Here is a 13,973-nt window from a genome sequence, read left to right on the forward strand (position 1 = left end):
GTGCCACTGGTTTTCTCTGAAATCAACTACCAAGCTCAAAAAAAGCTCTCAAGTTGAGGCCAAAATGGAGGGGATATCCCACAATATCCTGAGAGTCCACGTCTAAATCAAGACAAACTCTCCATGCAGAGATAGGTAGCAAATACATTAGCAGGGCTGGCACTTTATTTATGCAGCGCAAACAGCTCTCAAAGTTAGCACATCAACTCTTCGTAGGTCGCGGTCGGGCCATCATCAAACGCCTTCAAATGCGCGTGATACTGTGCAACACACCAGAGTTGATATAGTTGTATTCTTAGGTTGGAACCTAACTCGAGTAAATCGCTCCACCGAATAAGGCATGTTAAACTTTTAACTGCTGTATTTAAAGTTATCTCGCATGATGTTTGCCTTAACTGTCTATGAAACAAATGTAAAATGGCAGCGGGAATTCTGAAACGTTGCATGGTGCTTGTGATACTTTGACCGGAATGTGACGATATATAAAATGCTTTAAAATGGAGATGTTGCATGTGTGAGGAATTTGCGATTTGACTTTTGATTCTTATGTAAAAGTTCGCGAGAAACACGATGGTGCCACTGGTTTTCTCTGAAATCAACTCCCACTTTCAAAAAAAGCTCTCAAGTTGAGGCCAAAATGGAGGGGATATCCCACGCTATCCTGAGAGTCCACGTCTACATCAAAACAAACTCTCCATGCAAAGATAGAGAGAAAATACATTGACAGGGCTGACACTTTATTTGGGGACTTCAAAACTGAAAACACGGCAATCCCGCTAATGTATTTGCTCCCTATCTTTGCATGGAGAGTTTGTTTTGATGTAGAGGTGGACTCTCAGGATAGCGTGGGATATCCCCTCCATTTTGGCCTCAATTTGAGAGCTTTTTTTGAGCTTGGGAGTTGATTTCAGAGAAAACCAGTGGCACCATCACGTTTTTTGCGAACTTTTACATAAGAATCAACAGTCAAATTGCAAATTCCTCACACATGCAACATCTTCATTCCACCTCAGGAGTTGGGCTGCGTAGTGGCCGAGGGAGACACCTCGGTACTTACCTGACTCCGTTTTACCCCCAACCTCACCCCTTAATGACGTTCACCTATCCGCGTGGATTATTTACCACTTGTTTTGACGGAGTTGTGGGCATGAGAACTGAGGAACGTGCTCGTCCCACGAGAGAAAACTTGGGCGCAATCGCTACGCACTTGAGGACAAGTTTATCACGGGAAGCCGCTAAAGTGCGAAAAGGCGGGAACGCCCGGAACAGACTCTCGCGTTTTTAACCGAGCACGCTACAGCGGCGGGCGCGGGGGCGTCTGCGAACGCAAGAAATGCCAGAGCTATTAAGAAATTTGCATCCAATTAAACTCGTTCAACTCTCTCAATTTCTCCGTATCCCCATCAGCCGCAGCCCCCCCCCCCCCCCTCCGTGCGTTCGTTTCTCGCCCTCTTGCGGGAGACGCGGAAACTAATTTTGGTCAACCCCCGCGCAGTGATGCCGTTCGAATTTTTCGAAAATTACACGAAAATTAGCATCGGAAGACCCGCGTATCGCTGATAAAACTGCAGGGATGCGTATGTCGCAGGCAAATAGTAAAATCAGGCATTTTGTCAAATGCCTAAGCAAATAGTCAAATATTCCACTTGGTTTAATTTTACATAAAATAATTAATTGCTCATGTGATAAAAAATTCTCAGGAAAAATTTGCACCGCACAATAGTATTTTAAACAATTTTTAGCCCCTGAGCAGCCATTTATCGTGAAATTTTCAGTATGTCATAAAATACAGAATTTTTGGAATTTCAACATTTGAAAATATGAGGAGCAATTGAAGAGGAAGAGACAAAAAGAGTTCGTAGGTTTCATGAGTTATTCTTCCAAAAATATTGAAAACTCGTGAGCTCTTCGCCATGAATTCACAAAATTTTGTAAACCGTCGGAATTTAACTATGTGCATAGGCATTTGACAAAATGCCTGATTTCACTATTTGCCTACGACACGTATATCAGTTTGCAGCGTTTCAGACTTCTCATCGTCCTACATTTTCTACGTAGAAAACTACTGGACGTAATGTCTTGAAAACTTCGGTAATTTTTCCTGTTTATGATGTAAAGGCTATCTTGTAAAAATTTAACGCCATTCATGGAGAACAAAGTTATGGGTTATCCTCTGAAACTGTAGGTCTTCGTTGGGTGCTACTAGAATTTCCAATTGATTTTGGTAGTGCCGCAACATTCGGGTTCGTAACCTAATTTATTTGAGTACTACCACAATTATTTGGAAAAGTCTAAGTTGTAGTTTAACCCCCACCTCTTTTTCCCGTGTTCTCTGATTCCATCTCCTCTTTAACATATAAAGTAGAAGTGGAGAAAAAACATCGCAGTCAAGATATGAAGTATTGCAGTTTCAACGTTGTGATGGAGTCAGGCAAAACGGTCAGACCCTCAGGCGATTCGTCCGGGTAACAAATCTCGGCAGATTTTGACTCCGTTGGCGAAGAACAGTAGCCCCCACGACTGTGATCAAAAAATAATTAATTATGAGAAAAATTGCAAAATTAGGGCAGATTAATACAGTACATGCCTGTAAAACTATTGAATTCGATGTAAAGATCGATGGGATGCGGAAATTACGGAAAAGCGAGAGATCTAGCAAAACAAGACAGGAAACGTGTCATTCAATAATTTTTCTAGTTTCACTTAGCTCTTCCAAATGTCTTCCAAATTTTTCAGGTGCAGTCTTGTTGTTAGGCAACATGTTTCTACAGATCTGGGTGTTTCCTTGAAAATTTTAAAACCGCACGGAAAAAAAAGTGTCAGGGATTATCTCCCAGAATTGTGGTACTACCCCAATTTGTTGGATGATGTGGATATTTCCAATTAATTTTGGTAGCACCGTAACTCAAGTTGGGGTAGTGCCGCAACATTTGGGTTAGTAACCAAATTAATCGGGATACTACCACAATTAATCGGGGTATTACCACATTTAATTAGGAATGTCCATATCATCCAACGCAGTTGGGACTTAACCCCTACCTCTTTTTTTTCCGTGCGCCTAATGACACACACCACGAATAAAGAAGAAAAAAAAACTACACGGAGAAAAAAACCTCGTGCGTGGGACACGAAGTTTAGGTCATATGGATCTCTGAAGTTTTCGAATAGAGCATCTGAACACTTTAGGTCTAGCTGTCGAGGTTCGGATCACGCATCTGAAACTTCAGTTCTTACACCTGAAGTACTTCAGATGTGAGAACCAAAGTTTTTCGGATGTGAAAACCGAAGTACTTCAGATGTAATAACTGAAGTTTCAGATGTGTGATCCAAACCTCAGCAGCTGGACCTAAAGTTTTCAGATGCAATCCGAAAACTTTAGAGATCCATATGACCTAAGCTTTGGGTCCCACGCACGAAGTTTTTTTCTCCGTGTATAAGAGCAGCAGACCCATGTGGCAGCACTGAATCGACAACTTGTCGAAGTTATACTCTCAATTTGGCACCGCTCGGTTTCCTAATTTCATTCGTCTAACTTGGCGCCTTTAAACTTTTAAAACGCCCCCGATCTGATCCGACTTTGGCGTTCTCTATTCAGGCTCCGTTCAGCCTCGGTGTAACTTCACTCGAAATAGGGAGGTGATGAACATCCTCGGGCTATGACGTCATTGTCGTTGATGTTTATTGCGGTGTGCATGTGAGTGCTTCATTCCGCTTATGCACGTGAAAGGTGGTGCAGTTGATTCGATTCCCCCTCTTCGGGAAGCTACGAGGCTATGAATATTATGAACAATTGGACTGCACTACGTAAAAGAACCACGATTTCTGGCTCACTTTAACGAGAACATATGTGAAAAAGAAAAACGTGTGCCAAAGATGCATAGTTTTTACAATTTTATTTTTGAAGTGCTAATGCATTTCAGGACTCAGTCCCATCATCAGAGCATTATACTTAAGGATACATTGTCAAATCCTGAAATGAAATTTTCAAACAAACAACGTATCTACCCCCAATGTCCGTACCCTAATTATCGTGTCTGCATCTCGACGGTAAAACTGCAAAAATGCGTTTCTCGGTTGCGACGTCTCAAAATATAGGTTCCTGATTGATTTATATTCTTAAGGCAACGAGCAAAGTTTTTAAGAAATGACAACTAGTCGTTTTCACGTCAAATTCGGTCAATTTAAAAACTTCTGCTCTCGAAAAATTGGGACCGATTTGGAGGAAGAATTAGCCAAACGCTGATCTTAACGATGCCGAGTTGATTTTAAAAAGGATATGGAATGCAGTAATTGCTACAACGAAAAATTCTCTGATTTTTTAACTAAATATTATGAAAAACAAACTATAAATCGTCAACTTTTACCTACTCTGAGATTTTTCTACTTGATGGGGATCGACCCTCACCTGCATAAAAGAAAATCTCAAAACTTAAAATTCATGGGGTTGTAAGTGCAGTTACTGCCGTGCAACGCAAAAACGCCGTAAACGCCATTTTAAATTTTTCGGAAACAATGAATCATTGCAGGAAAGCTTGTGTACCTTGGGACGATAATTTTACTGAATTCTTCTGCAAATATTATCAAGAACCTAACCTGAAACTTCGAGGTGTGTCGCGTATCTTATAGTTTCGGAGGACCAGGGTCTAACCAGGAAAATGGATGGGCGCTCTCAGAACCACGATGACGTCAATGACAGTCGGATGCGGGTTTCATCAGCGAGCGCCCATGGAAAATAAATATAACGGTAACATAAAACGCATAAATAGCCTTGACCGGCGTATAACTTAAAATATCTTCAGGACAATAAAGACGTGAACAATGAAGTTTGTGAATGTATCAAGCAAAGAAAACAGGTCCCTGTGCAGCCTTGACCGGCGTGCTCAAAAAGGAAATGAAAGTGACATCTGGAAATAAAAGAATATACTTGTGGTCAGTTCAGAGAAGTGGCAGCTTTGACCAGCGTACCGAGAGGGTGACGAGAAAGTGGTAGCTTTAACCAGCGTACCAAGAGATGGAGACAAAGTGGTAGCTTTAACCAGCGTACCAAGAGAGTGAAGAGAAAGTGGTAGCTTTGACCAGCGTACCAAGAGATGGAGACAAAGTGGTAGCTTTAACCAGCGTACCAAGAGAGTGAAGAGAAAGTGGTAGCTTTGACCAGCGTACCAAGAGATGGAGACAAAGTGGTAGCTTTAACCAGCGTACCAAGAGATGGAGAGAAAGTGGTAGCTTTAACCAGCGTACCAAGAGAGTGTAGGGAAAGTGGTAGCTTTGACCAGCGTACCAGGAGATGACAGCTTTCACCAGCGTGCCGAGAGGAGTGAAGAGGAAGACTGGCCCTTGTCTGACTGACCGCATGGGTTTTTATAGGAGTGGTTGCATAACCGTCAATGTGTTATGCAACGAGGCATAGTGGTTACGCAACTAGTCACGTAACCAGGTCTTATATAAGCTTATCTTATATAAGCTTATAGCGCATTGTTGCCTCACTGGGCGAATGAACATAAAGGAAACTTCTAAAAAAGGAGTTCACTGGGTGAAAAACACTTAGAAAACGGTAGAATGAACGCAAAGAGTAACTTCTAGAAAATGGGCATGTCCTATGCCCCTACATACCCCCCACCAAAATGCACAATCAGTGTGCATTTTTGAAGAAAGCACGTAACTTATAAGTGTAAAACAGCGAAATCGAATAGTTAAGCGGCTTGACCCAAGGTTCGCAGGAACTCCACGGCCTGCGACGGGTAGAACCTTCGTACGGAGCCATCTTTAAACTTCAAGGCTTGCCTGTCGGGCCTTTTCTTACCGGCTGTCCTCACGACGTATCGCCGAAGTTCAGTGAGAGAGGAGGGCACGGGTTGGGGTCCTTCAGTGCTTTGTGGAGGACTGGCAGTTGCCGGGGTCAAATTGAGAGAATTTAAGAACGAAGTTGGGCTCTCTTCCTGAGGGGGGGAGGGCGAGTCCAAATCAATGACGTCAGTGATTATTCGTGGCTGGGGGTTTGGGACTAGAAGTACATCTGCGAACGTGAATTGAGGTCTAGGCGGCCAAAGGAAACATGAGGGACGGTACAACTCCCCAGCGCACATCGATATCTGCGCTGCTGCGTCGTTGAAAAGTTGTTTTTTTATTTCAATTCGAAGTGAATTGCCTACTCGCAAGGTCGGGGGAATACAGATTTCGGCTCGCCGGGCGACCGCTTCCGCGCAGACGAGTGTAAAAAGACCGCAATCACTGTTATTTTCCTGTTGAGGACACACCGCGGGATAGCACGACCATGTTGAGGCGTCCCACGAATTCTCTAGGATAAAACTAAGGAAGCCTTTTAAGGCGGAGAGGACTGTCTGAGCAGTTGCGTCGTTGTAGATGCTGTCAAATATTATTACGAGGTGTGATCTCAGATCAATCACGCTCAAGATCCAATGTACATTGTTAATATTGCAAGGGATTATGATGAAGTCTAATTCAAGAATATTAACTGCTTTAAAGCGGCCTGCCGCTTGACTAGGGCCGTTTTGTAGGTAACTTGTATAAAAGAAGCTGTCTGCCACGAAGATCCGTGGTAGGCTCGGATTCTGGTCGGCCCTCTTTTTTAGAAGAGCCCCGTAAGCGTTTATGACTGAATCGCTCAACCATTCGTTGAGTAATAATTTAGCGACCGCGTTCGATTCTAGCTCCATTGTGAGCAAAGGGACAGTAAGTCGGATATCAGAGGGGGAGGGGGGTTAAGGATATACTGACCGTAAGGATTTGAGTGAGACACAAAACGACAAACAAACGAGTGAAAATGAACTTAAACTTTAATAACTTTCGATAGTTTACTAGCGACTGCAGGTAAATTTTAGTGAGCCCGACACGTGAAGCCCGCTGCAGTCTGGGAGGTACTGAATCCGCTAACGAACTTAGTCAGTTGGTAGCCGATAAAGCTTGGCCACGGGTCTTTTCAGGAGCTTATCACGCACGCGAATCGTCGCGACGCGCGGCACCTTATCAGCGCCGGGATGAAGCTCGGTAACCCGCGCGAGGCTCCAATGCAGAGGAGGCATGTTGTCTTCAGCTACAACGACTACATCATTGACTCGAAGCGGCGGTGATTCCTGTGTCCAGTGTTGTCGGGTTTGCAATGTTGATAAATACTCCTTTGACCATCTCTGCCACAGTTGTTGGGACATCTTTTGGATGTGTTGCCATTTTGAAAGTCTATTGCTAGGAGTATCTTCCCAGTTATATTCGGGGAGGCTGAGTAATGGTGCTCCAATTATGAAATGAGCAGGAGTCAGCGCCGTAAGTTCCTCTACATCTGCTGTGATGGGGCACAGCGGCCGTGAGTTTAGGACTGCCTCTATTTTGCATAGGAGCGTAGAAAAGCTGTCCATTGTTAATTTTTCGTCGCCCATGACTCGATGTAGATGAAATTTGACCGATTTAATTCCGGCCTCGCTTAGTCCATTAAAGTGAGGACCGGATGGAGGGCTGTGATGCCATGTTATTTGTCTATCGGCTAAACGAGATTTGAGTTTTTCAGTTTCGTCGCCTTCGGTTAGACACTTGTACAGGTCTGAAAAATGATTCTCAGCACCTATGTAATTAGTGGCATTGTCAGAATAGATTTCTCGGCACAACCCTCTGCGGGAGGTAAAACGGTCCAGCGCCGCGATAAATCCCTCTGCGGTTAAGTCAGTCACGGGTTCTATGTGCACTGCCTTAGTGCTCATGCAGATGAATAGGCAAATGTACGCTTTATACGCACGTGAGTTGCGCCGTTTGCTTTCTTTCAGTTGAAAAGGTCCGCCAAAGTCTGTGCTAACCTTTAGAAAGCATCGTGCTGGGACAACCCGTGATTTGGGCAAATTTCCCATAATAGGAATACAATTGTGCGGTTTGTTTCGAAAGCATTTTACACATTTATGGAGCTGCGAACGAATAACATTTCTGGCAGCAATAATCCAGAATTCTTGAGAAATTATACTCTGTAGTAATTTTGGTCCTGCGTGCAAATGTAAGGCGTGAAAATGACGCACAATGATTTCCGTAAAATGGCATTTAGGTAAAATGCAAGGGTGTTTTGCTTCATAAGGCAGGTCAGAATGCGTTAGCCTACCCCCCACCCTGAGGACACCTCGGGTGTCGATAAAGGGGTTTAGAGACGCTAATTTCGGAACGTGCTTATTTTTTTCGATTAACTCTAATTCCTCACTGAAATGTTGCCTTTGAACCTCTTTAATGATGATTAGTAGCGATTGTTTCAGTTCTTCAGCGGATAAGGGTCCAGAAACTTTTTCCTTGCTTCTGGCATTAGTAGGGAAGCGAAGAGCCCAAGCAATTATTCTCTGGAGCCTGGTTAAAGAGGACACTTTGTTAATTGTGTCGTACAAGTTTGGAAGTTTTTCCGTACTTACAAGAATTTTGACCTCAGGCTTAAGTTCTGGGACATCCAATTTACGTACCGCCGTGATGTTGGAAATAGGCCACTCCTGCTGTGGTTTTGTCAACCAAGCTGGGCCTTTCCACCACATTGTGTTATTTACCAAGTTTTGTGGTAATATTCCTCTGGAAGGAATATCGGCAGCGTTGTCGGCGGATGAGACGTGGAACCACGATTCAGTATGAATTGCGTCTGTAATGTTCACCACGCGATTTGCCACGTATGTTTTAAGTCTGAAAGCAGGGGTGGTCAACCAGGAGAGTACCGTTGTTGAATCCGTGAGCGCAACAATTTTCTCGATCTTATAAGGGGTTGGCTCCAAAGAAGTCACTGCCACGGGTATAATTTTGGCAAGAAGTTCGGCTCCGCATAGTTCCATTCTTGGAATACTGTGAGGCTTAGTGGGGCCTACCTTTGATTTGGCCATTAGCAGGTTCGAATCAAACCCTTCGTTTACAGGCACTCTTACGTAGATGGCTGCTGCATAGGCCTTTTGTGATGCGTCGGCGAACCCAATTAGAGTGATGCTTTTTGCGTCAGGGTTAGTGATTAATCTTGGAATTGTAAGATCATTTAACAAGTGAATCTGGCTGATCAAACAGCTCCAAGTATCTGCAATATCCGTTGGTACTGGATCGTCCCAGCCAATACCTAGATTCCATAGGACTTGTATTATCAATTTTCCAAGGATTATGGAAGGGGTTGCCCAACCCAATGGGTCAAAAACCCGAGCAATGTCGGATAAAATTGCTCTTTTTGTGAACTTTGACTTGAATTCAATTTTATTGTAAGAGAAGGAGTCCGTTACGGGTACCCATCTCAGGCCCAATACGCCAAGTGAATTTTCAAGGAACCGATCAAAGTTCACGGAATCGGAGGATAAAGCAATATCATCCGTGGGCAAGCCTTCGAGTACCTCTTGATGACTGCTGGCCCATTGTCGTGGGGCGAAATGGCCCCGATGAAGCGCTTGGTAGATTCCATCTCTGAGTTTGATGGCGTCATCAATAGAGTCTGCTCCCGATAAGGAGTCGTCGATGTAAGTTTCTTCATTGATAACACGACGGACATCGTCTGGAAAGTCATGTCCTTCATCAATAATGAGTTGTTTCAAAACTCTATTCGCTAAGTATGGGGCAGAAGCGGTGCCGTACGTTACCGTCTGCAATTCGTAGTCTACAACGGGATCACCGTTTTTCGACTCCCATAATATGTGTTGGTACTTTCGATCCTGAGGGCGGATAAGAATTTGTCGGAACATTTTGCACAGATCTGTCTTGAAAGCAATTCTATACGTCCGAAAGCGGATAATCAACTGTACAATGTCGGCTTGCAATTTCGGGCCGGTATATAATACTTGGTTCAGGCTAAGGCCTGAAGGCGTCGGCATTGACGCGTTAAATACTACCCTTAATTTTGTAGTTAGGCTAGACTCTTTAATAACTGAGTGATGTGGAATATAGTACGCGGCCAGACCGTGACTTGTAGATGGTAGCATATGACCTAGATTTGCATATTCCTCCATAAATTCTGAATATTTGATCTGAACAGCAGGTGATTTTCGTAATCGTGCCTGAATAGCAATTAATTGCCGTTTTGCTAGTTCATACGAGCCTGTTAGCACAGGGTTATCAGTTTTTAAGAGAATTGGAACCACATATTGCCCAGAAGGCTCACGGTAGTGGAGCGCTTGAAACATGTTTTCACAGATTTCATCCTCGGGACTTATGGCTGGCTTATGGCAGGGTTCTTCAGTCTGCCAAAACTTTATTAGAATTTCCTTCAGGAGTAGATCCTCAGTACAAATAAACGTTGCTTGATTTTTAGGAGATTTGATGGTGGGGACCTTTCCCATCAACACCCAACCAAAGATGGTTTGAAGTCCGTGTCCTAGTTTGTTGGTTATCCTTCTCTTGTCGGATAAAATACTGCAGTAAACTTCAGAGCCAAGTAACATGTCAACTTTGGCGTTGACCGTATCAAAGTCGGGGTCTGCCAAGTCTAGCGTGCTCCAAAAGTTTCTAACTTCCGACGATATTTTGACTGAGGGTAGACCGTCTGTGATGACTGGAATTATAATGGTTCTTACAAGCAATTTTGGATTATCCCGCTGACGGGGTTTTATTAAGCACTCTACCGCTCCTAGAGATTTGACTGGTTTATCAGCCAGGCCCGTTATGCTGGTGCGATCGGTCAGAACAGGCAAACGGAGGCGCTGAGCGCAGTCTTTTGTTATGAATGATGACATAGCCCCGGAATCCAAAATGGCGCGGATATGTTGATATTCGCCATCAGCGTCTTTAATGGCAACTATTGCAGTGCCCAGTAAGGTTCTATGATTTTTCGCTGTAGGTGCGAGCAAATTTGCTACCATATTGCTCGAATTTTGAGACGTGGGCTGTTTAATCTTCTCTGTTTTGCTTACGTGGAGGAGAGTGTGATGATTCTTCATGTTACATTCCTTACAACTGAATTTGCTTTTGCATTCATTGGAGTGGCCTCCCAGGCAACGTGTGCATCTGTTTAGCTCCTTAACCTGTTCTGCCCTTGCGGCGGTAGTGAGACTCTTGAATGTGTCACATTTGTAGATAGAATGTGGTCCTTTACAAACAGGGCATTCTGATTTTTTTTGGTTTGTGTGGTTGAGGTAAACCTTGGATTTTGTAGGTTGAGTTTTTGTCTTCTCTTCCTTGTTAGTTTGATGTGGTTGAGGACTTGGAGTCTGAGTGATTTCTGCTATCTTCGCTTGTTTGCGAAGGAAATCCATCAGCATTTTGAAAGTGGGAATAGTTGTTCCCTTGAGTTGATTCTCGAAGAGTTTCCTTAAATAGTTAGGTAACTTTTTTAAGGCGATGTTGAGTAGTATGAAGTCGTCCAAATTTTCGAATTTCAGGGCGTTGAGTGCTTCAACTGCGTCGTAGAGGGTGTGCACTAAATTCGTAAGTGTCGTTGCTGTTGTGGTTTGCATTGGAGGGTGACTGAGCACCGTTTCCAGCAGACTTGAGCCTAAAGCTCGGTCGTCTTGATAGTGGTCTATCAATGCTTTCCATACAATAGGATAATTGGCCTCTGTGATCTGAACATTCTTGACGTAGCTCTCGGCGTTGCCTTTCAGCGAAGAACTTAAGTATTGTAGCTTCTGAGTCGAAGATAATAACTTATTGTCGTGTATCAGTGTCTTGAAGTTTTCATAAAACACAGGCCACTGGGTGCGCGTTCCATCGAAGGTCTTCAATTCTATCTTGGGGAGTTTGACTTCAGTGTTATGTCGAACAGATTCCGCGGATTCTGCTGTCTTGACGAGTTTCTTGCATTTTTGTACCATATATGCTACGGCGTGATAGAGTTCTTCATAAGCCCTGCACTTCTCCTTGTAGGAATCGGTGCACAACTTCTTCTCTGCTTCTGTAGAGGCCTGGGCTAACGAGTGTTCCCAGTACTTCAACGCATAATTCTCAAAATCTGCAGAATGTTCTTCTATTTTTCCAGCTCGGACCAGAAAGTCTTCGGCTTGATTTCCCTTTATATCCTTTGTAAAGTCATAGAGTCGTTGTAACCTATCGAATAGCTTTTCTTGTTGGACTTTAGCCGCTTCAAGAGTCGCCATTGTGGAATCGTAGATAAGTCAAAATGAGGGAACTGTATTACCGTCGCTGCATAACGGTGTAGCTATGTAAGAGCCTACAAGATTCTGGCTCTGATAACTAAGGTGATCCGGCTCGGAGGACCATGTCGCGTATCTTATAGTTTCGGAGGACCAGGGTCTAACCAGGAAAATGGATGGGCGCTCTCAGAACCACGATGACGTCAATGACAGTCGGATGCGGATTTCATCAGCGAGCGCCCATGGAAAATAAATATAACGGTAACATAAAACGCATAAATAGCCTTGACCGGCGTATAACTTAAAATATCTTCAGGACAATAAAGACGTGAACAATGAAGTTTGTGAATGTATCAAGCAAAGAAAACAGGTCCCTGTGCAGCCTTGACCGGCGTGCTCAAAAAGGAAATGAAAGTGACATCTGGAAATAAAAGAATATACTTGTGGTCAGTTCAGAGAAGTGGCAGCTTTGACCAGCGTACCGAGAGGGTGACGAGAAAGTGGTAGCTTTAACCAGCGTACCAAGAGATGGAGACAAAGTGGTAGCTTTAACCAGCGTACCAAGAGAGTGAAGAGAAAGTGGTAGCTTTGACCAGCGTACCAAGAGATGGAGACAAAGTGGTAGCTTTAACCAGCGTACCAAGAGAGTGAAGAGAAAGTGGTAGCTTTGACCAGCGTACCAAGAGATGGAGACAAAGTGGTAGCTTTAACCAGCGTACCAAGAGATGGAGAGAAAGTGGTAGCTTTAACCAGCGTACCAAGAGATGGAGAGAAAGTGGTAGCTTTAACCAGCGTACCAAGAGAGTGTAGGGAAAGTGGTAGCTTTGACCAGCGTACCAGGAGATGACAGCTTTCACCAGCGTGCCGAGAGGAGTGAAGAGGAAGACTGGCCCTTGTCTGACTGACCGCATGGGTTTTTATAGGAGTGGTTGCATAACCGTCAATGTGTTATGCAACGAGGCATAGTGGTTACGCAACTAGTCACGTAACCAGGTCTTATATAAGCTTATCTTATATAAGCTTATAGCGCATTGTTGCCTCACTGGGCGAATGAACATAAAGGAAACTTCTAAAAAAGGAGTTCACTGGGTGAAAAACACTTAGAAAACGGTAGAATGAACGCAAAGAGTAACTTCTAGAAAATGGGCATGTCCTATGCCCCTACAAGGTGCATGGGTAGAACATTTTTATTTTATAAGTGTTAAATTCCAAAAAACGCGGGAAAATTTTGATGGACTTACGGCGTTCTTCTTATCACAGCAGAGTTACAGAGCTGTTATCAACCGATGATCTTAACCCAAAACCAAAATATTGTCAGTAATTTTGGGACAGGCGCTCTTCAATAGAGGGAAAAAAGGGAGGGGAATGTCAAATTTTAACGAAACACAATTAATCAGAAAACTGACGCACAAATTTTACTCTGACCTCGAACCTTTTTCTGATGGCCCTCATCCAGTCGTCTGTAATTAAACGGCTCACATTAAAAATATTAAAACTCCATCTGTCGCGCAACTCGGTCAAATCGGCCGATGTCCAGTTACGCAAAAATCACACAACTCCTATAGAAATCGCAGGTAGATACGCGGTTTGGCCTTAGCGCGGGAGAGTGGAACACGGCACGGGGCACGGGGTCCAGAAAAATTCCCGAACGAAGTTTAATCAAATTGAAGCGGCGCGTCCCTCATCCCCTTTGTTACGGCTTTTGTGCCACGCTCGGGCTGGTCAATGTAGGCTTTAATCTAACAATGTTGCCACCGTGAGAGCTTATGATTCTTGTACCGTGTGCCGGCGCTCATTCACTCCTTTTGAACGTTTTGTTTCCGTCACACTGTGCTAAAAATTTAGAGGGTGTATAGTAGAGTGCCTATATAGCGAGAGTATGGACGGATCGCTTCATGGAGGGCTTAGGGCCCAAAAGTGCAGCCACCCTTCCAACCAACTTCTGAC

General features: G+C 43.9%; 3 protein-coding genes across 3 annotated transcripts in view; all 3 read right to left on the bottom strand.

Moving 5' to 3' along the window:
* LOC109036532 (zwei Ig domain protein zig-8) overlaps positions 1–13,973 on the bottom strand; it is a 599,285-nt gene that overhangs the window by 47,362 nt on the left and 537,950 nt on the right. The gene's annotated exons all lie outside the window — the stretch shown is intronic.
* LOC140224811 (uncharacterized) lies at positions 4,716–6,688 on the bottom strand. Its single transcript, XM_072301503.1, has one exon. The coding sequence runs from the start codon at positions 6,675–6,677 to the stop codon at positions 5,694–5,696; it is 984 nt and encodes a 327-aa protein (XP_072157604.1). The 5' UTR covers positions 6,678–6,688; the 3' UTR covers positions 4,716–5,693.
* On the bottom strand, positions 6,780–13,187 carry LOC140224810 (uncharacterized). The gene has a single exon (XM_072301502.1). It carries the CDS (start codon positions 12,027–12,029, stop codon positions 6,900–6,902), a length of 5,130 nt encoding a protein of 1,709 aa, XP_072157603.1. The 5' UTR covers positions 12,030–13,187; the 3' UTR covers positions 6,780–6,899.

The sequence above is a fragment of the Bemisia tabaci genome, chromosome 6 (genome assembly GCF_918797505.1).
Source record: "Bemisia tabaci chromosome 6, PGI_BMITA_v3".
Lineage (NCBI taxonomy): Eukaryota > Metazoa > Arthropoda > Insecta > Hemiptera > Aleyrodidae > Bemisia > Bemisia tabaci.

Excerpts from the sequence above, each read along its gene's own strand:
- LOC140224811 (XM_072301503.1), bottom strand. The coding sequence starts at position 6,677 with ATGGAGCTAGAATCGAACGCGGTCGCTAAATTATTACTCAACGAATGG.
- LOC140224810 (XM_072301502.1), bottom strand. The coding sequence starts at position 12,029 with ATGGCGACTCTTGAAGCGGCTAAAGTCCAACAAGAAAAGCTATTCGAT.